This window comes from Phocoena phocoena, chromosome 12 (assembly GCF_963924675.1).
Source record: "Phocoena phocoena chromosome 12, mPhoPho1.1, whole genome shotgun sequence".
NCBI classification, from domain to species: domain Eukaryota; kingdom Metazoa; phylum Chordata; class Mammalia; order Artiodactyla; family Phocoenidae; genus Phocoena; species Phocoena phocoena.
The window spans coordinates 79,447,027-79,469,324 of record NC_089230.1 but is presented as its reverse complement, the minus strand read 5'-3'; the positions used below and the strand labels follow the sequence as shown (position 1 = coordinate 79,469,324).

Below are 22,298 nucleotides of genomic sequence, written 5' to 3'. Positions count from 1 at the left end.
AAAAGGAAATGTTTCTTGGCTCTAAGGCTGTTAGACGTAAAATGTGGCCCCATGTGTCCTTCTAGGGTTGAGTCAGTCATTGTTCTGGGGGAATCTCTGAAGCAGAATTAATGGTTTTTTGTCTGAGACCTTTTAATAGTACTATCTTCCTGAAGGTAGGAAAAGGGGCTTAATAATCAGCTCTTGGAATGGACTAGAGGACACGGGGAGGGGGAAGGGTAAGCTGGGAGTGAGAGAGTGGCACGGACATATATACACTACCAAATGTAAAATAGATAGCTAGTGGGAAGCAGCCACATAGCACAGGGAGATCAGCTCGGTGCTTTGTGACCACCTAGAGGGGTGGGATAGGGAGGGTGGGAGGGAGACGCAAGAGGGAGGGGATATGGGGATATATGTATATGTATAGCGGATTCACTTTATTATACAGCAGAAACTAACACACCACTGTAAAGCAATTATACTCCAATAAAGATGTTTTTAAAAAAAAATCAGCTCTTGGACAGAAGAGAAGCAACTCCTCCATGGATTTTGACAGAGGGCATAGACTGTCTCTTGAGGTTTTGTGTCCTAGTACCACACTGCTAGTACTTCTGGAATATAACGCTGGCCTACTTTTTTTTTTTAATTTTTATTGGAGTACAGTTGATTTACAATGTTGTGCTACTTTCTGCTGTACAGCACAGTGAATCAGTTATACATACACATATCCACTCTTTTTTAGATTCTTTTCCCATATGTATAGCACAGGGAACTCTACTCAATACTCTGTAATGCCCTACTTCTTAAAGCATATGTTCTGGGCAAGCTGACACGATGCCTTTTGTACGTCCATAAACTGACCATCTTCATAACATTCCACATTAAAAATAATTTCTCCATATTAATTCATTTCTCACCTAGCCCATTTTTCTCCTTTTTTAGTTAATGAGTGATTAGGAAAAAAATTATTTAATTGCATTTATGCCTCTTTCAGCCACAAGTTCTGAATCTTAAGAGGACAGTGGTCTGTCATAAGTTAAAATGTAGGAATCACATCTTGAGGTGACAGAATTACATGCTGGGTACTTAGGTTCATTGGTAAACCTAAAACTGCGAACCAGTGTGGTTAACCATAAAAGAGTTAGGAACTCACAGTGTGGTCACACTACAACAATAAAATCTGTGCTTCCTTAAAAGAAATGAGCTTTGGTTTTACTCTGAATTTTCCATCAGCTTTCTCAGAGCATTTCAAATTTCAGGCATCATTGTCTGACCCTGTCCTAAGTGTTGGAAAACTTTATTTCTTCTTGTTCTTTTCCCTCCATAAGATGCCAAACACATATTTTTTGACATTCAAGTGTTTTCATTCTAATAAATAAAAAGTACATATTTTGGTTATTGGACCCAGGTACAAACTTTCATCAAGTAAAATAACCAACATCTAGAGCTACCCAACAGATTGCCAGAGCACCAGCCAATAAAAACTAACTGTTGGGCTTCCCTGGTGGCGCAGTGGGTGAAAGTCCGCCTGCCGATGCAGAGGACACGGGTTTGTGCCCCGGTCCGGGAAGATCCCACATGTCGCGGAGCAGCTGGGTCCGTGAGCCATGGCCGCTGAGCCTGAGCGTCCGGAGCCTGTGCTCCGCAACAGAAGAGGCCACAACAGTGAGAGGCCCGTGTAACGCAAAAAAAAACAAACAAACCATCTAACCAGCATTCAGATTAAGAAATAGGACATAACCTGTTGTAGTAGCCTAGTAGCTTCCTATGTACCCTTGTCCAGTTTCCCCCATTCCCTGCAAATGGTAACTATACTATCCTAACTTCTAACACCATAGGTTAGTTTGCCTGATTTTGAATTCTATATAGTAGGAACCATGGAATATACTATTTTGTGCTTAGCTTCTTTTGCTCAGCCTTTTAAAAAAGAGATCTGTCAAGGGCTTCCCTGGTGGCGCAGTGGTTGAGAGTCCGCCTGCCGATGCAGGGGACATGGGTTCGTGCCCTGGTCCGGGAAGATCCCACATGCCGCGGAGCAGCTGGGCCCGTAAGCCATGGCCACTGAGCCTGCGCGTCCGGAGCCTGTGCTCCACAACGGAAGAGGCCACAACAGTGAGAGGCCCGCATACCACAAAAAATATATGAAATAAAATAATTTTAAAAATCTAACTGCTGCTTGTCAGATTACAGATCATGGACAAGCAAGGCCACTGCAGTCTTTCATCTTGTGGAGTCGGAAACACTGGGGAGAATTCCTCTTCTCATTCTGCATTGATTCCATGCAGCCCCTCTGCAGCAAGGGAGAAATGTTCAAAAGAAGTTGCCTCCCTGTTTAAACGACCTCTCTTAGAAGCGTAACTATAATCCTAGACTTAAATTCAAAAGGATCAGTAATCCATCATATGGCAGACACAGGATGAGATTCTTGGGTCTCAGAGTAGCAAGCTTGAGTCCTAGTCTCCCGTGTGACCCAATGGAACGCAGTTAACCCAACTGTACTTAAGGAAACTAAACCAGGTCATCCATAGGACTCAATTCTAAAATACCAGGGTTCGAAGACATCAGCAAAGATTCCAAGCCTCAAGAAAGCATCTGGCCCGTGGTAAGAAAGGGAACTCCTGTTGTCACACTCACGCTGTAGGCTGATTCACAAAGGCGTTCTTCTGAAGCCTGTAAGATGAGTAGCTGGGAAAAGACCCTGACTCCAAAGAGACTCCTTGCACAAAAGCAAAATTCTTTTCTGTCAGGTTGTATGCTTCAAGCATCTTAAAACCTTTACATCAGAAAAAAAAATATATTGAAATGAGGTCATTTTAATTATCTTATTGCTTGAAATCCTGAAATAAATTAGCCCGAGTATGAACGCTTACCTGGTGAGGTGTAGCCATCCAAATAAATGAGAGGACAACCTGCAAAGTACAGTGTTCTTTAAGTACGATTCACCAACAAGGTATACAAACATTATACACGCACAGAAAGCACCTGCATACATACATCAAGTAACAAACCTGTTCATTCATTTACAAAACATATCAATCTAACGTTTTCTGAGTTATTTTGTGTAGACTTTCCACGTGTACGTGAAATTATACTACTGACCGGTGTGACCATGTTTTCTGGACGTTCTTCAGTCCAGCTGGAATTTTACAATGTTCTTAAGAATGGTAAGATTGGGGCTTCCCTGGTGGGGCAGTGGTTAAGAATCTGCCTGCCAATGCGGGGGACACAGGTTCGAGCCCTGGTCCGGGAGGATCCCACATGCCGCGGAGCAACTGGGCCCATGCGCCACAACTGCTGAGCCTGCGCTCTGCAGCCTGCAAGCCACAGCTACTGAGCTCGCGTGCTACAACTACCGAAGCCCATGCGCCCTAGAGCCCGTGCTCCGCAACAAGAGAAGCCACCGCAATGAGAAGCCGCGCACCGCAACGAGGAGTGGCCCCGGCTCGCCGCAACTAGAGAAATCCTGCACACGGTAACAAAGACCCACCGCAGCTAGAAATAAATTAAAAAAAAAAAAAAAAAGAACGGTAAGATTGAATTAGAGGGGGGAAATTTATAGATGTTTTTCAATAGATTAAAGAACTTTTACTGATGAGGATGATTATAAGTTTTGTGACTTTCTGTTTGAATAAAAAAAAATTCCACAAGGACTCAGAGGCGAAAAATATACAAATCAATTTCCACTGCAAAGTGAAGGAGCTGTTACAGTGGAGGATTCCTGGACTGAATGTCAATATCATGACACAGTGTGAGTGTGTTTCCTGTTTGGTAATTGCAATCATTGTTGCTTCTGTTGTGGTCATCCATTTACGATGCTTGGTGTCAGTTGATTTATCTCTTGTAAACATAAAATACAGTGTGTGTGTGAGTTGTGAAAAAAAAATAGAAATCTAAAAAAAAAAAACTTTTCTCCCAGGAAACTTCAGATTTGTGCAAGGGCAGGAGGAGTTTGTCGCCACCCAGTCTTCTCTGCCAAGCCATAGAGGCTCACACCGGCCACCAAACTTCACAGCGGCAGGTGTGCAGCGGGTCTCACCCTGGGCCCTGGAGCTGGGGCAGCACAGGGCTGCATCCGGGACCTCGTGGAATGGAGGGGGCAGCTGGTGCTCCCTGCTCACTTGCACTAGTGTGATTCCATTCTGAGCTTCAGCGTAAGTTTTACGGTAAACCACTGACGTTTGTTTACTACTGCCGCCTCTAACCCGAGTTCTGAGATCTCAATATAATGTTGCATAGGGGAAAACATAACACTTAAAAAGCACAGCCCTGCCTGGGATCAGGGGTCTAGACCAGCCACGCAACTGTCTCCATAATCTAAGACCCCAAGAATCAGAGTTCATGGATGGAGAAGAGGAACAAACCAACTTCAATAATCAATCTTTTGTCCTTCACTGTATTTTAAGAGTTGAGCTTGAGGTCTCGGTATAATATGAAAAATCTACACTCAAGTAAACAAGTGGGGACCAAGTGAATTTCTACAGTGCACACTCACACAAGTCAGTTTTCTCGTGGCTCTCCTGAAACACGGATGTTGACGGGACAAATACCAATTGATTACTAACAGGGAAAAACCTTTATCCCACGGAATGCTTCTGTAAATGCATTTCTAAGTTGAAGATTAGTTTTCTCAAATGTCACAGGCATTGGGATGGTGGGAAAAGGATATATTCAAACACTTTATTTCCATACAAGGAACATTACATCTTCAAGGCTAAAAATGGACCTCTGACAAGCACACAGTTAGCGTGATCTCAATAGGAACAGTGATTCATCAGGTTCTCAAGTGGTTTCCCAGGATCTATTTATGCACGGACTTGATCTCATATAGGATAGGGAATGGTCTACCCCAGCGGTCCCCAACCTTTTTGGTACCAGGGATCGGTTTTGTGAAAGACAATTTTTCCACGGACGGCGGGCAGTGGCGGTTCAGGTGGTGATGCAAGCAATGGGGAGCGGCTGTAAATACAGATGAAGTTTCGCTCACTCACCCGCCGCTCACCTCCTGCTGTGCGGTCCGGTTCCTAACAGGCTGTGGACCAGTACCAGTCCGCGGCCCAGGGGTTGGGGACCCCTGGTCCGCTCAGTAGTTACTTTTTCAAAACAACTGAGACTATGGATCCATGTGGGTCATGACTTACTTGAAGTGGCAGTTTCACAGACAAATGTGATGAGGTTGTCCTCTATCTTCTCAAAAGATTCAAAGTCATCCACAATGAACACGTGCCGCTCGCTAGGTTTGCTGGCTATGTTGGCAAGTTCGTTGTAGTCGACATCAGCCACGCCAACTACAAAGACACTGAACCCTGCAGAGCAGTGTTTATAGAGAGAATTACACATCCTTTTTTCCATCCTTTATGGTTTAAACAATTCAAAACAAAGTCTTATCAGAAACGATGCCATATTTTCTCAGCTAATGCAACAAGTTCTTTTAATTGACATAAACTCTCTTTAATGAACATGTACTTTTTCCAGGTCTTCCTATTTTCTGGCTTATAAAATTCAATTAATTGGATTTCCTAAAATAAAGTCTTAACAATTAAAAGGTGAACATTTTAATAGCAGAATGACTTAATGTGGTACTCATTTCCTTCCACACATCCACAGGCCTAATATACCCATTAATTCTGCAGCTGTCTTAGGCAACATTAACATTTCAAGCTCATGTGCCTCAGAAACCAACAATAGGCTCATTTTAAACTCTGAATTCCTGAAACTGATTTACTCAATAAACTCAGGCTCAAAGTCAGCACTTTGACCACTTTCAAAATGGAATCTACAAGTCCCACTGGCAATAAATTTTCACTTACTTAGGCTAATACAAATAAACAAAGTTTTCACTCCAAAAGCTTAATTCAACAGTAGAATTAGTTACATAATTAGATATAAATAAGGTAACTTGAGAAGCAAATATTCATAACCCCAAAGTTAAATCACAAAGGAGCCTAAAATATACAGGAATCTGCTCAAAGTGCATAACGTAACAGCAACAATTTATAAAAAGATCAGTGCATAGAACAATCTCTGTTGTAAGAAGAAACAGTATGACTTAGCACTAGTCATGACTCACTTTTAGCCAAAGACCCATGTATGTGCAGATGACAAATTCCATGTAACGAAGGACTTTACAATTTACACCACAATAAATCATGCATAGCATAGAATTCTCTCTAAAATACGTCCACCTTGGACGCTGCCTGAAGGATTGGGGGTGTTCACGCAACTATAAAGACTTAGTTTCATCTCTAATCATCCTGAATAACTAATCCAAAGGGCAGTGTGACAAGGAGGCTTTCAGCATGCTTGATTGACAAGATCTACACCAGCAATATCTCCTTGAGGTCTCTCTGCTCCTTTGCAGTGAACCTTCCAGCAATCTGTTTGGGATCTGCACCTGCCAGGACGTGCTAAACCTATGTCTCTCCTTGCATAGGACTGAACCAGCACCAAGACTCATTTATGCTATGGCAGGAAGCCTGCTCGAGGATCATCCCATTACTGCTGTTGTGTAGGCCTCCAGCCACTATGGGGGACTGACCCTGAGGCACGTCTTATACAAAGCATACACCATGTCATTTCTGAGCAGTTATCAAACCATTCCGTGATGAAATGTAAACTAACATTAGAAGGGTACGGAATACAGAGTAAAACAGAAACTAAAGTAAAATCAGTAATTTTGGTCTTTTGCAATCATTCCTGGACGTTTGAAACTGTGAAAATAATGAGTGCCATCACTAGGCATCAAACTTATGCTTGTGCGACGTGGAAAACAAACTTACGGTTACCAGGGGGTAAGGAGGTGGGGGACAAACTGGGAGATTGGGATTGACACATACACACTACTATATATAAAACAGATAACTAATAAGAACCTGCTGTATAGCACAGGGAACTCTACTCAATACTCAGTAATGGCCTATATGGGGAAAGAATCTGAAAAGAGTGGATATATGTATATGTATAACTGAATCACTTTGCTGTACACCTGAAACTGACGCAACATTGCAAATCAACTAGACTCTAATAAAATTTTTTTTTTAATGTATGCTTGTGCTTACCTGACTGTTGGATGACCAAAGCCGCCTTCTTGACCTCGTCCTGTGACCGACCGTCGGTGACCACGACCAGCACCTTGGGGACATTCTTCCTCATACCACTCTCCCAGGTCAAGACCTTCTCCTTGATAAACGTGAGAGCTTTGCCTATAGAATGTGGCATGGAACATTTTAGGGTCAGCTCAGTGGAAGCTCTCCAAGTGCCCTTAGCCACGCCCAACTGAGAAGCGTTAGACTTCTATGTTAGACTTGCACTCCGCCTATCACTCCAAAGGCTTTGGAGAGTAAAGGTCCATGTACACGCTGAGGAACTGTACCTGTCCTTGTGTTTCCTCCTCTGTAGCGGATATTCTGGAGGGCCCCCAGGGCCAGGGCCTTGTCGTTGTACGTGTTCAGCTTAAACTCAGACTTGACCTCGTCGCTGTACTGTACAAATGAGACCTGAAAGGAGAGGCGGTTTGGTGGTGAGGGTAAGTCACCTCTTTTGATGTTTCAATGGTCAAGTGATTCTTCTAGCTGCATAAGGGAAAAAGAAGTCTATTAGACCTGACAGAATATGGTATGCTCTTTATAGCTAAAACACTGACTACTGTTGTCTCGCTAAATTCTCTGAGTTCTGATCTTCAATGAAAGTGTCGGTAGTTGATATGAATAATGTACATGCATTGTATTTATTCTCTAGGATGTAAGAAGGGATGGGTAAAGCTGGAGAGCAATGAGATTCCAAGATCAGAAATGAGAACATACCATCTTGAGCTCAAATACTGGCTAAGCAATGGCTTCTCGGACAACTGACCCTTCTCACTGACCACATCTATTCTTCATTGTAATAGAAAAATGGCACATGAGTGATAATAATCAGCACTCATCACCCATTCAGTGACAGTGTGATTTAGTGGAAAGAATAAAAGCTTTATAGCCAGGATTCAATGGGCTCTAATCCTAGCACTGCCAGTTAATAGCTTTGTGACATTGGGTTGGTTCCCAACATCTCTGGGCCTTTGTTTTTTATCAGTAAAATGGAGATAATTATACTTACTTCTATGGCCAGTTTAAGGAATGAGAATCATGTATACAAAGTAGCTGGCACAGAGAAGTTAATAAAATATGGTGGCTTTTTTTCTTATTTTTTATCAGAAATCTTAATTTCTAAAAGGATTTCAAAAAAGGCTTACTGGCTCACACTTTAAATTAAGACTGTAACTAGCCTGGCATTTTACTCTTCTTGGGTTGGAATAACATCTACAGAATTATTTGGGGATTTGAAATTTAACATATTCCACAAAGCATTATTGCATAAAAGAAGACATGATTTGTTGATGAAATTATTTGTGATTTATGTCAAAAATCTCTTATTTTCATAACATCTGTAAGATGTACCTGCCTGAATAAAGAAGAAACTTCACCAAGAGAAATGGGAAGGGAAAGAGGATTCAGAAAAATAACAACACAATACAGTCTCTTGCCTTAAGGGAGTCAATGATTTAGACAGAAGAGAATCACACAAATATTGACAATATAAAGAGATACGTGCCGTAACCGCAACATAGACAAAACCCTTCAGGAGTCTGAAATGCCTAAAACTATCAAGGAAGCCTCTCCAGAAAGGGTAGAATTGAAGTGGGTCTTCGAGGTTGCAGAATCCAGGTAGTAAGTAACAGAGCCACTGGCCCTGAGTCCAGGGGTATGTTGGGAGTGGAGGAGATTCGCAGCTTTACTGGTGGGTCAGAGCTAAGCGAGGAATTATTCTTTGAGGTGTGTCATGGAAGGATTAATTTTTCTAAGTTCCCACTCCAGTAAAAGCAATAAATTTGGAGTGATTCCAAAGCAAGATAATTGGTAGTTATCATTGTAGGAAAACAAATTAATTTCCCTTTGAGTTAACAATGGCCTTTCTTCTTCTGGTTCAGGTAATATCTGCAATGTCATGATAGAGGGGGCAGTAGGGTTCCACACAGCCCCTCCAGTCATTATCCATCACTGAATCTCCTGACTTAACGGGTACAACAATCACAATGCATTTAACTTCCAGAACATAAAATGACCTTTCAGGAAAATGTATCATTGTCAAAAGATTTAAGCAGGAAGTTAGAGCTAGACTCCCCTAAATTCTGCAGCAGGAATATCATCTAGCCAAGAGAATACCTAGAGGAATATTTATCTTTCTATTTATTTATCATTTGCACCCAAGTCCTTCCCAAAAGTCTATGTGTAAAGAAAAGGAAAATAACAAAGTCAAAATGGAGTTTATACTGAAAAGTCTTTCTACTTAAAAGTTTAAAGGAAATAGCAAGACATTACAGATGAATAACCTTTGAAACGACACCCACCTGAATTCCAGCAGGACTGATTTCATCAAAGGCTCCCACAGTATTGAAGATGAATTTTACAACTTTGTTAAAATTATCATCCCCGATACTCCAGGAGGCGTCAGTCAAGAATACAATATCTGCCTTGGCCCCTTTGCACACTGGGGGAAAAACACAGAGGAAGCCCCAAATCTCATGAATTCTTTCATTTAAGTGAAGTCACACAACTGAGAAACGTAATCTAACACCCTGCTACTCCTCCAAGTGTGGTTCAGCAGCAACGGCATCGCCTGGGAGCCTGATGGAAATGCAGAGTCCTGGGGCCCACCCCAAACGTCCCGCAACCGAATCAACAGTAGCAAGGTGCCAGATGATTCACGCGCACAGAGAAGTCTGAAAAGCGCTAGTCTAACTGGCCCTCAATTGCTGCTCTGGAATTACTCCATCTGGTCATTCTGCAAACATATGCTCCCTCCTCATGGGATTCTTCAAGGAGCTTCAAACAATAACTAAGGAGGAAATCAAGTGAAAAAACAACCATGCTGAGAACTTAAGAAGAGCCCTCAGTGGGTATGGAGATTTTTGTATATAATTATCAAAGACTTGGTGTAGATAAGGTGTCTTTTCATTTTAAATTAGGCCACTAGAATCATATGGAGGGAGGGAAGGGATGGAATAAAATAAAGAAACACCTTTAATTAGAATCTTCAGACTTGAAAGCTAAAAATTCTGAAAATAAAAATTTAACATTTTAGTGATAAAAACTTACCGTGTAGAATGTATAACACCAAGAATAAACCCTAATGTAAATATGGACTTTGGGTGATAAAGGTGTGCCAATATAGGTTCACAAGATGTATCAAACGTCCCACTCCGCGTTGGCAGGGGGAATGTTGAGAGTGGAGGGAGGCTGTACATGTGAGGGGGCAGGGCATGTCGGGACTTCTGTGTCCTTTCAGCTCAAATTTGCTGTGAACCTAAAACTGCTCTAAAAAATAAAGCCTATGAAGAAAAAAACCTTAACGTGTCTTTTTTTTTTTTTCAAAATTCACAATCTTATATGTTGTGGAATACGAATACACCAGAGAAGTAAGTCATTACCACCAAAAAGGTAACAAACATATCCATCCCCCCCAAAAGTTCACTGGTGTCCTTTTATAATAGTCTCTCCCCGTCAGTCCTCTCCACACCCCTTCCCATCCCCAGAAAATCACTGATCTCCTTTTGACATGATAGATTAATTTGTGTTTTCCAGAATTTTATATAAATGGAATCAGACAGTATCTTTTTTCTTTCCTCAGGCATCTTGCACCCAGCATCACCATTTGGAGATTCATCTATGCTGTTGCGTTTAACAATAGCTTGTTCCTTTCTCTTGCCGAGAAGAATTCCATTTATTCCATTATTGCTTATTATTTCACTTTTTGATGAACATTTGGGTCATTTCCTGTTTTTTTCCAATTACTTGGTTTTTTTTTTTTCTTACAAATAAAACTGCTATGAATATTCCCGTAGAAGTCTTCATGGGAACATATGCTTTCACTTCTCTCGGTTTAGCACCTTGTAGTGAAATGACTGAGCGGTACCGTAGGTTTATGTTCAACTTTAAGAAACCGCCAAGCTGTTTCCAGTGTAGTTCTACATTTTACATTCCCACCAGCGGCGTATGACGGTTCTAGGTACTCTACGTCTTTGCCAACACGTGGTCATTTTAATTTTAGACATTCTAATAGGCGTAGTGGTGTCTCATTGTGGTTTTGGCTTGCATGTCTCTAATGACTGATACTGAGTATTCACATATCTTCTTTGGTAAAATGTCTTTTCAAATTTTTTCCTCACTTATTAAAATGGGGTTGTTGGTATTTTTATTAGTGATTTGAGAATTATTTATGTAATATGGATATAAGTATTTTAGCAGATTATGTGATTTGTAAATATTTTCTCCTAACCTACGACTTGTCTTCTCATTCTCTTAACAATGTTGTTCAAAGAGAAGTTCTTAATTTTGATGAAGTACAATTTATCAATTATTTCTTTGCTCACATTTTTGGTGTGATGTTGAAGAAATCTTGGCCTAATTTCAGGTCACAAAGGTTTATAGATTAATTATTATATGTGGGTTTATGATCCATTTTTTAAAATGTTTTTTTATCGTGGTAAAAGCCACATAATATAAAACATACTATTTTAACCACCTTTAACTATACAGTTCAGTGGCACTAAATACCTTCACATTGCTGTGAAACTCTCACCATCATCCATCTCCCTAATTTTTTACCTTCCTCAACTGAAACTCTGTCCCCACTGAACACTAACTCCCCATTCCCCCTCGCCACCCCCCATTGCCCTCCTGCCCCTGGCATCTACCAATGTACTTTCTGACTCTACGAATTTGACTGTTCTAGGTACTTCATTTAAGTGGAATCAAACAGTATTTGTCTGCACCTACTGTATAGTGGAATGCATTTTTAAGGTGAACTTAATATATGCCCTACAAGCAGATTGTACCTTCTTTTTTTTCCCCCTGTGCTATACAGTAGGTTCTCAATTAGTTATCTATTGTATACATAATCGTGTATATATGTTAAATCCCAATCTCCCAATTTATCCCACCCCCTTTCCCCACCTTGGTGTCCACACGTTTGTTCTCTACGTCCGTGTCTCAATTTCTGCTTTGTAAATAGGTTCATCTGTACTATTTTTCTAGATTCCACATAGATGCGTTAATATATGATATTTGTTTTTCTCTTTCTGACTTACTTCACTCTGTATGACAGTCTCTAGGTCCATCCACGCCTCTGCAAATGGCACAATTTCCTTTTTATGGCTGAGTAACATTCCATTGTATATACGTACCACATCTTCTTTATCCATTCCTCTGTTGATGGACATTTAGGTTACTTCCATGTCCTGGCTATTGTAAACAGTATTGTAAGTAGCTGTAATGAACATTGTGGTACATGTCTCTTTTTGAATTATGGTTTTCTCTGGGTATATGCCCAGGAGTGGCATTGCTGGGTCATATGGTAGTTCTATTTGTAGTTTTTTAAGGAACTTCCATACTGGTCTCCATAGTGGCTGTATCAATTTACATTCCCACCGACAGTGCAAGAGGGATCCCTTTTCTCCACACCCTCTCCAGCATTTACTGTTTGTAGATTTTTGGATGATGGCCATTCTGACCAGTGTGAAGTGATACCTCGTTGTAGTTTTGTTTTGCATTTCTCTAATAATTAGTGATGTTGAGCATCTTTTCATGTGCCTCTTGGCCATCTGCATGTCTTCTTTGGAGAAATGTCTATTTAGGTCTTCTGCCCATTTTTGGATTGGGTTGTTTGTTTTTTTTGATATTGAGCTGCATGAGCTGCTTGTATATTTTGGAGATTAATCCTTTGTCAGTTGCTTCGTTTGCAAATATTTTCTCCCATTCTGAGGGTTGTCTTTTCGTCTTGCTTAACATGTCTTTAAGCCAAAAATATTTACTGAATTCCTTTCAACAGTCTAAAGAAACACACTACTATTTTATCCTATAATAATACACTTTTAATTTTTAATTTTACTTCTTTAATAGGCTTAATAACCATAACATTCTAGTGCCTTCTAAGAGAAAAGAAAAATACTTTCAATTAAATGTTGGAAACAGAATGTGGGAAAAGAATAAACCAGTAGTTAATTAGCTAAAACTTAATTTGATGAAGCCCTGAGCATTGCCCCAAATTACTGAGAGACCAATCTTAATAGCTCAGTCTATGTCTTTTTACCAGTTTACTACAAGGGACAATTATTTCTCCAACCTTGGTGAATGGAAATATTTTAGCTTTGTGTAATCCAGGGCCCTTCTTAGGTCAGAAGTCGGGAATTCCAAAGCCAAAGGCCCAGGGGTTACGCTGCAGATTTAGCCCAAAAGGTCCCCAGTGCCTGTTGATGCCAGCAGCCACAAGTAAGAAATGCCCTCCATGCGACAATGGATTATTTAAGGCATCCCTAGACCTTCATCTGCAAAATCGAGGAAACAGAGTTCCAGCTGAAGAGGCAGAGTGGTTTATCACTGGGTTTTTTGTTTTTTTTTTTAATGTCGGTTCATTGGTTTGTTTATTAATTTATTTTTGGCTGCGTTGGGTCTTCGTTTCTGTGCGAGGGCTTTCTCTAGTTGTGGCGAGCGGGGGCCACTCTTCATCGCGGTGCGTGGGCCTCTCACTGTTGCAGCCTCTCTTGTTGCGGAGCACAGGCTCTGGATGCGCAGGCTCAGTAGCTGTGGCTCACAGGCTCTAGAGCATAGGCTCAGTAGTTGTGGCTCATGGGCCTAGTTGCTCCACGGCATGTGGGATCTTCCCGGACCAGGGCTCGAACCCATGTCCCCTGCATCGGCAGGCAGATTCTCAACCACTGCGCCACCAGGGAAGCCCTATGACTGGTTTTATTCACACTAAAATGGGCCTGGAGCAGAAGAGCAAATGACTGGTAATCTTTGCCTTTAATTGAAAAACTCTTTAGCAGGAATAATAGGTCAGAAATGTTCTATATCAACTGCATAAGTAAGAAGGCTATCAATACGGATCAGCTGAATGCATTGCCTAATGGCTGTACTTACCTTCCCGGGCTGGTGGAATCGTGGGAGGGGGAGGAGGTGTAGGCGGCTCTGTAGGAGCTTCTGTTGGTTTTACAGCTAGAATTAAAAATAATAATTAGAAAAACGCAACATGTGCACATTTCATATCTCAGAAAGTAAATCTTTAGAGCCATTTCAGTCCTCGATAACAAATCAAGTGTCATGGGCACTGACATACTGGGAATCCTAGCTTATCCCAAACTGGTACCATTGGTAGTCACTCAACATTGACTACAGCAGCACGAAGCGAAGCCCAGATGCAAAGGGAGAACGTAAGACCTTCAGATACAGTCAGATGAGCAGAGGTCACTAATACGGATCCATGTGCACCTTCTCACTGTCAGCTAGAGCCAGCTCTCCCTCCTTTAGGTCTTTCCTTACAATTACGCCAACTCTGACAGGGCAGCACGGATCTGCAGCAGGTAAAGGTGCTGAACCAGGTGCAGACGCCACCTCAAGGACCTGCCACCATGTCACTATTGCCGCTCGTAAGGAGAAGTGTCACACAGGAGTCACTTATGTCTCCCACACCCAGAGCATCCTACTCTGAAGCCTTACAGAGACTCCCCAGATTACTCAAACACTTACTAGTATGTTCTCTGACAGAGACACCTGGTCCCTCAAGATTTGGTGTCTGCACAAAGACAGTGACGCCATAATCAGTGTCTGGTGACAGGCCGGTGAAACAGTGACTGGTTTCTGATCCACGCACTGTGATTTCCTGTCCTCTTGTTCCTGATTAGGACAGCAGAGGAAAAATGCCAGTGTCACCAGTAATTATATTTAAAGACATTTTGATACATCATTTTATAAATAGAATGACACCTTTACTGAAGTTTTAAATGTGGCTACTATGTGCTCCAGGTCATTTTTTTGCACACGTACCGTCTGCAGGGCTTAGTTTTAGCCTGTAGGAAGTGGCTGCCCGGTGAGCTGACCATCTAACACAGAATGTATCCCACGCGACCTGGTGAGTTTTCAGATCTGTCACATTCAAATATACTACAAAAGAGGGACAGAAAGAAATAGATTTACTTCATAAATAAAGGCCAAAAAAAGCATACTTTTTGGGCTTCCCTGGTGGCGCAGTGGTTGAGGGTCCGCCTGCCGATGCAGGGGACACGGGTTCGTGCCCCGGTCCAGGAAGATCCCGCATGCCGCGGAGCGGCTGGGCCCGTGAGCCATGGCCGCTGAGCCTGTGCGTCTGGAGCCTGTGCTCCACAAGGGGAGAGGCCCCAACAGTGAGAGGCCCGCGTACCGCAAAAAAAAAAAAAAAAAAAAAAAAAAAAGCATACTTTTAATCACAGCACAATTTTAAAACTTCCACTGTGGCTGACAAAAATAATGTCTAAAGTCTCACATTGTTTCTTCATAAGAAACAGATATGAAACAAACATGAAAACATGGTATTGTCGAAACCGACCTCCCTTTCTATGACTGATTTTCAAGGGTAGGAAAATCCACATTCAGACGTACCTCTGAGATACTGCAGGTTCAGTTTCAGACCACCAGAATAAAGCAAATATTGGTACAATAAAGCGAGTGACACAAATATTTTGATTTCCCAGTGCATAAAAGTTATGTTTACACTATACCGTAGTTTATTAAGTGTGCAATAGTGTTATGTCTAAAAAAATAACGTTCATACCTTCATTAAAAACACTTTATTGCTAAAAACTGTTAACCATCATTTGAGCCTCCAACGAATTGTAATCTTTTTGCAATAGTAACATCAAAGATTACTGATCTCCGATCACCATAACAAACATAATAACAATGAAAAAGTTTGAAATATTGCAAGAACTACCAAATGTGGCACAGAGACATGAAGTGAGAAAATACTGATGGAAAAATGGCACCAGTAGACTTGCTCCGTGCCGGGTTGCCGCAAACCTTCAATTTATAAAAAAACACAGCATCCGCCAAGCACAATAAAGCCAAGAGCAATGAAATGAGGTCTGCCTATAGCCCCTCTCAACGCAATGAATGTCAACGACACCTCATGAAAAATAATAAAAATATTTTTCGAAAGGCTATCTGCTAAGTCCGCAAAGAGCCATTAAAGCACTTGATGACAACAAAATCTATCTGCAAGCTGAATCAGTCATCATGGCATTTATGGGAAAACTTTCCATTAGATCAATACATTTAGGTAATATATGTTTAACATCAAATGTCAGGAAAAACCACATAGCATCCCACATGGATAAAATCATAATTTTTATCTTTTAAAATTCAAAATGTATTTTCTATGAAACAAACATATCTCATACATTTTGTATCCTTGATTATATGACGTTAAGTATTTGTTTAGCCGGACACAAAAGAGTTACCTACTCAATGCCGAGGAAACATGCGTAAGAAAAAGAAAGAAAGAAAATTAAAACAGAAGGACCTGGTCATTTACACTACGCTTTTTCTTACAACCGCAAGAAGCTACGTGACTCACAGGTAGTGCCTTGGTCCGTCAGAGGGACACTGAGACCAGAATCGTACTGCGCGTAAACATTCACGTCATAGGTGGTGCTGGGGCTGAGATTGTGTAACGTGTACGATGTCACTTCTCCAACGAAGACCTCCATGGGCTCATTGGAACCTTTAATAACAATCACAAAAATACATAGACATATGTCATCCCTAGTCTCATATTTTTCTTAAAATCAAATAACTTATACTCAAATGATAGTATGAACACCATTAATTCCATAGCCCTTATGCACGTGCTCCCCGTAACACCCGCCGCATTACATGGTGAATACAAAACTGGAAGCAGAGACCGAATCCTTTTCCTTGTTATTCTCAAAGCATAGCACAGTAGCTAGCATGTGTACTAATGAGTGTAGCAGGTGTGTAATTACTGTTCCTTTAACGAATAAATCATCACACCGTCAACTACTCTAGACTCTCAAGCCTCTTCTTTAAGCTCCAGTTTGCAGCATAGTGCTTTGTACATACTGGGTGCTCAATGAACATTTTTCTGTTGTAGAGATGATTTAAGAACGTCTATCTCCCACCCCGTTCCATGCAGTGTGGTTAGTTACTGCAAGTCCTCCACCTTGAAGTTCCCTCTCCATTTCTTACACAGGCTCACATATCCTTACACTTGCCTTCTCTCCTTTATTTTTTTCTAGCTCACATCCTTCCTGGGTGCATGGAAGATACCCCAGCAAATTTACTATAAAAGTACTTTGCTTCCATTTTGCTAAACATACAGACAGAAGATGGAAACACAGATGGCGAATAATTTAATAGAGGGGATGTCCATTTAGGTGAAAGTGCCCGTGGGAAGCCAAAAGAAAGCCTGTCGTGAATAAACTAAAATGCACATGCCCCAAATGGAATAATACCTTGACCTAATGGGAAAAATACACAAGTTTATACTAATTAAGTACTCATCCTTTCACAATCATTTTAACATATAGGTTGTCTGAACACAGCTTCAATTTGTGCAATTTTATGAACCAGATCAGACGCTTTCATCATGCAGATTAATGGGAGTTGCATCTAAAGCCATAGTAACAATGACACTTTAGAACATTGGCTTAAATACTATTTCCAGAAACGTTACCTCCGGTAGGAGAGGACTTGATGTGATAACTGAGCTATCAGGAGAATCTAATCATGGGGGATGCAACGAAGAACACCCTCATGCACAAATAACCCTCCAATGCATTTCTAAGATGATAAAGGTGCTTCCTTACCCACTGGCTTATACACAATTTTATAGCCAAGAACGGGAGATGGTGAAGGATCCCAGGACACTCTGAATCTCGTATACCATTCATCTGAGATGTGTATGTTCTGAGGAGGAAGTAATCCCACTGAAAACAAATATTGGCACACGTTACTGACCTTTTATTGACAAACGAGGAGAGAGCACAGAACTTTATGAGTATTGACCATGAATGTTGACAGTGCAGCCTCATGAGAGCAAACTAATAATATCCCATATTGTCCCGCTCCAGAAAACAATTAAAAGGTCTTGAAATGTTCAACAGATAGCTTAGTAGTTTTCCAAATTCAAACAGCAAATCAAATGGACTCAGGAACCGGTGATTTCTAGAACTGGATTCAGAATTATAAAAAGTAAAAGGGATCTCATACCATTTTTTTGAATGTTATAGATCACAGATTGTTAGAGCCAAAAAAAGGATTTACAGACTATTTAATCCAACCATCTTATCACAAAAATAAGATATGATTTGCCCAAGACCACACAACTAGCTAGTGACCAAAACGAGGTTCTTCCCCAGCACCACTATAACCTCTACCAACATAACCTAGAGTAAATCCTCACACCTCCAGAGTACTACCCAACTCTATCTCCTATTAGATCAACGCTGTGAGGTAGCCTGTTAGTCAGCCACTGAGTTTTTATTCACAGCATTACACAAATAAGGACTTAACTTCAAAACCTTTTTTACAAGAGAAGCCAGAAGTGGTTTTGGCCCTTCCTAGAAAACTAAAGATCTAGTAGAGATTTTTGTATGTTCTTGATTAAGTACAGAATTCTGAAATACAGCATTTCCTCCAGAAAAATACCAAAATATATTCTGAAACCTAAGGGAAGAGTGAAAATGGGAAGCTGTTAAATTAGAATCATCTTGAGTCGCTAGATGGAGTCTGTGTTGACTCAGTCCTGTAGACAACAGTTGTCAATAAATATACAAATTCCTGGCCTCCAAAGACTGAGCTGAAACACTCTGGCCCTGCTTTTTTCTCAGGAGTTTTCAAATGTTACCTCTCCCAAATCCTGTAATGTTGTCAAGATCATTCAAGTAGAAAAAGAGTTTGGGCATCTAAGTGTAGCAAGGAGCCTGAAATCATGTTACTTAAGTGGATTTTTGCTGAACAAAGTGGAAGAGTGTCTTACCCACGTCTCCCAGTAATGGAACCCAGCGGACCCATGGCCCAGCCCACCTTCACGCTCAGCCAGGGACTCTCAGCTTTGGCCGCGCACCAGAACTTCGGCAGGTCTGGACCACGTCTAGACCATTAACATCAGTATCTCTCGGGGTGGCGTCCAGGCGTAAGCCTTTTTAAAGGTCCTCAGATGATTCCAGCAACCAGATTAGAGAACTTTTGATCTAAACCATAAGGAACTGCTACCCACGCAGGCTAGAAAAGGGGCCTGAACCCTGGTAATCCATTAGTACCATAGAAAAAAAATTTTTTTTAAAAAAGCTGAATTTGTAAAGACAGAAGATGATTACCAATCATCCTGCTTCTTTTTCGTGACTTAAGATTCTATGGTGATGGGGTCTTTCTTGCTGAACACTTCTTTGACTGAGTTAACAGCTATAGCCTTAACCGATACCACACAAACTAAAACATTATTCGGTGACTAAGCAGTGGTTTTCCAAAGAATAAAACTATCTCAAGCAAAGCAAAATATGCAGATTTGTGTCTCATTTTCCTTCTTTCAGTGGACCTTTAAAAAGTTAATAACACATTCTGTTGTCACACCATTCTGACAAAATTCAATACCTAATACAAATGTTAATGCAGTATTAATGGAGTGTCTGAGACGTATATACTCAAATACTACCAAATTTAAAGATTATAAAAGGTTTAAGACATTTACCAGTTCTTCCATTTCCTGTCAAATGGGTACCATCTCCATCTTCATAAACAGCAATAACAGTAATTTTATATGGGGTATCAGATTGCAGGGGCTGTAGCATTACATTGTTCCTTCTGCCTGGGACAGTGGTCTGCAGGGGAAGTTAAATTATGAGTTATCATCAGCTAGAGGACTTCCAGATCAATACTTTTGTACGCATTCCCATAAACAGTAGTGTTTTCTTCATCGTTTCTTTTTCTTGCACAATGCTCAGGGCGAGGCACACTGTCTACCACTGTGCAGCAAGGGGAATGGTTTTAGAGTCAGGCAGGTCTCAGCTCAGATCCCGCATCAGCCACCTCCCAGTCTTGTGGCTCAGCGTCTCAGAAGGAAGGATGGAAGCCGTGAGGATGAAAGGCAGTATCTCGTACAGCACCTCCACACACGTGACTGAGCACCACTGCACTCCCTTCCTTCCCCACTCCTCCATGTGTGTCAGTTTCGTGGGACTCCTTCCACAAATGTGCACCCTGTGCCCACCGTGGGCCAGGTGTGGTACCAGCCACTGGGGAGCAAAAGCGGACTCAGTTTCTGTCCTCAAAAGCATCAGTTTTGGCTTCCCTGGTGGTGCAGTGGTTAAGAATCCGCCTGCCAATGCAGGGGACACAGGTTCGAGCCCTGGTCCGGGAAGATCCCACACGCCGTGGAGCAACTAAGCCCGTGAGCCACAACTACTCAGCCTGCGAGCCACAACTACTGAGCCTGCACTCCACAACGAGAAATCACCACAATGAGAAGCCCGTGCACTGCAACGAAGAGTAGTCCCAGCTCGCCGCAACTAAAGAAAGCCCGCGTGCGGCAACGAAGACCCAGAGCAGCCAAACATAAAATAAATAAATTTATATTAAAAAAAGTATCAGTTTTGCTAATATTAATTAGGGGAAAAAGAGGAAATGGAAAATACATTCAGCTGCCCCCACGAAGAGCAAATGAACCAGACAGACCTCTCAGTCTCTCTTCCAACTCTATGCTTTGCTTCTACAAAAAGCAGGGATCACTTAAACCATAGATTCCAGCACAGAGTCCCCTAATTCTAAATGGTGAATTGGGAGGGAAATTACATTTTTAATGTTTTCAGAAAGTGACGGGAAATTGCGTATTTATCCATGGCAAGGCTGAATAAACACTAAAGCAGGAGCTTCTCTGCTTTGGCAAACTAAGTGTGGTGATACCGCTTACCCCGTCTTGATCAGAAACTCTTAAATGGCAGTTACATGGGTTTCTGATTAATAAAAATAGGAGCTTGGGGCTTCCCTGGTGGTGCAGTGGTTGAGAGTCCGCCTGCCGATGCAGGGGACACGGGTTCGTGCCCCGGTCGGGGAAGATCCCACATGCCACGGAGCGGCTGGGCCCGTGAGCCATGGCCGCTGAGCCTGCGCGTCCGGAGCCCGTGCTCCGCAACGGGAGAGGCCGCAACAGTGAGAGGCCCGCGTACCGCAAAAAAAAAAAAAAAAAGTTAAGATTTAGAGTCACATAACTCGAACAATAAGTTAGGTAGCTCAGAATAATAGCTATCATGTTTCACCAACTCAGTTCCTATGATATAATTAGATAGTTAGAAATACACATTTTTATGAGATAAGATAATTTTTCAACCTGTGTTTAGAAGAGAAATGAGCCCAAAGATACTGATCGTGCAGGTGGCCCCAATATCACATCAGAGAAAGACTCAACTGTAATCACAGCACTTCCTAAAGAAGAAAGCTTCCTTTCACCCTCCAACCAGGTAAGACATGACAAAATGCTCAAATGAATGAGTCACCGACTCACATATTCATCAACTGGGTCACCGATGGCGGGAGAGTAAATGATCCTGTATTGCTGAACTGGCCCATCAGCGTGGTCCCAGGCTACCGAGAGGCTGTTGGTTGTCTCCCCGAAGACCCTCAGATTTCTTGGTCCACTTCGTGGTACTAAATAAATAAATACCACAGAGTTAGTTTCCTGTCTGTGACCACAGTGGACACCGGGGTGGAGGGAGGGGCATGAAAGAACGGGACCCAGGGCAGGGTAACCGTACCCCGGTCCTTCACGACTCTCTGGGTCGCTTACTCCCTTGTGATGAAATACACATCTACGGCTCTAACGTGAAACCATAGCCAGTAGAAAGTGCTGCATTCAGAGCTACGATGACATGCTGAACTTCCAGTGACAGAGAGCTAGGTTTGAACGTGAAAGTACAGGCTGGGAGAGAAAGGGATTATTTTAACTGCTATAGGCACCTCCTGTTTAATGAAACAGAGAGCCCGCGCCCTAACACTTCCAAAGTGCCCCGTTGGTGAGAAGACCCACCGCAGGCAGAAGAAGGGAAGAAACCCCTCCGTAACTGGGGTACCAGATGAGAAGACGGCCAAACGACGTCACTCAGCTGGGAGGGCAGTCATGGGCCCAAGGCTCCAGGCTGAACGTGACTGTGGGCAACCCAGAGGTCCCCTCACCTGCACAAGGTAGAGGCGATTCCCCACACTCCTCACTCGCCACCACCACCCCCTAGGCCTCCCGCCCCAAGTCACAAGGGAACCCGGTGGAGAAAGGATTTCCGCCTCACACGTGCGGCCCTGGGCGGGGCTGGGAGTCCCCTCTGCATCCGAGTAGAGGGCAACGATGTTCACGGAATAGGGTGTGTCCGGAATCAGCCGCTCCAAGTGCACCGTGCGGGTATTTCCCGGCACCACGATCTGGAGGGGAGGACACACCAGATTCTGCTCGACCACAGCCCAAAT

The 22,298-nt window shown here is 42.2% G+C and overlaps 1 protein-coding gene across 1 annotated transcript in view; it reads right to left on the bottom strand.

The window, feature by feature from the left end:
• The window catches only part of COL12A1 (collagen type XII alpha 1 chain), a 110,149-nt gene that overhangs the window by 28,045 nt on the left and 59,806 nt on the right, over window positions 1-22,298 (bottom strand). Inside the window, exons 35-48 of the mRNA XM_065889016.1 lie at window positions 22,124-22,253; window positions 21,346-21,488; window positions 19,537-19,666; window positions 17,654-17,773; window positions 16,402-16,548; window positions 14,838-14,954; window positions 14,541-14,687; window positions 13,935-14,009; window positions 9,365-9,504; window positions 7,352-7,475; window positions 7,038-7,181; window positions 5,121-5,285; window positions 2,853-2,891; window positions 2,617-2,755 (exon numbers count right to left, since the gene is read on the bottom strand). Of these exons, the coding sequence (XP_065745088.1) occupies window positions 2,617-2,755; window positions 2,853-2,891; window positions 5,121-5,285; window positions 7,038-7,181; window positions 7,352-7,475; window positions 9,365-9,504; window positions 13,935-14,009; window positions 14,541-14,687; window positions 14,838-14,954; window positions 16,402-16,548; window positions 17,654-17,773; window positions 19,537-19,666; window positions 21,346-21,488; window positions 22,124-22,253 (1,760 nt within the window). The remainder of the gene's footprint in view (window positions 1-2,616; window positions 2,756-2,852; window positions 2,892-5,120; window positions 5,286-7,037; window positions 7,182-7,351; window positions 7,476-9,364; window positions 9,505-13,934; window positions 14,010-14,540; window positions 14,688-14,837; window positions 14,955-16,401; window positions 16,549-17,653; window positions 17,774-19,536; window positions 19,667-21,345; window positions 21,489-22,123; window positions 22,254-22,298) is intronic.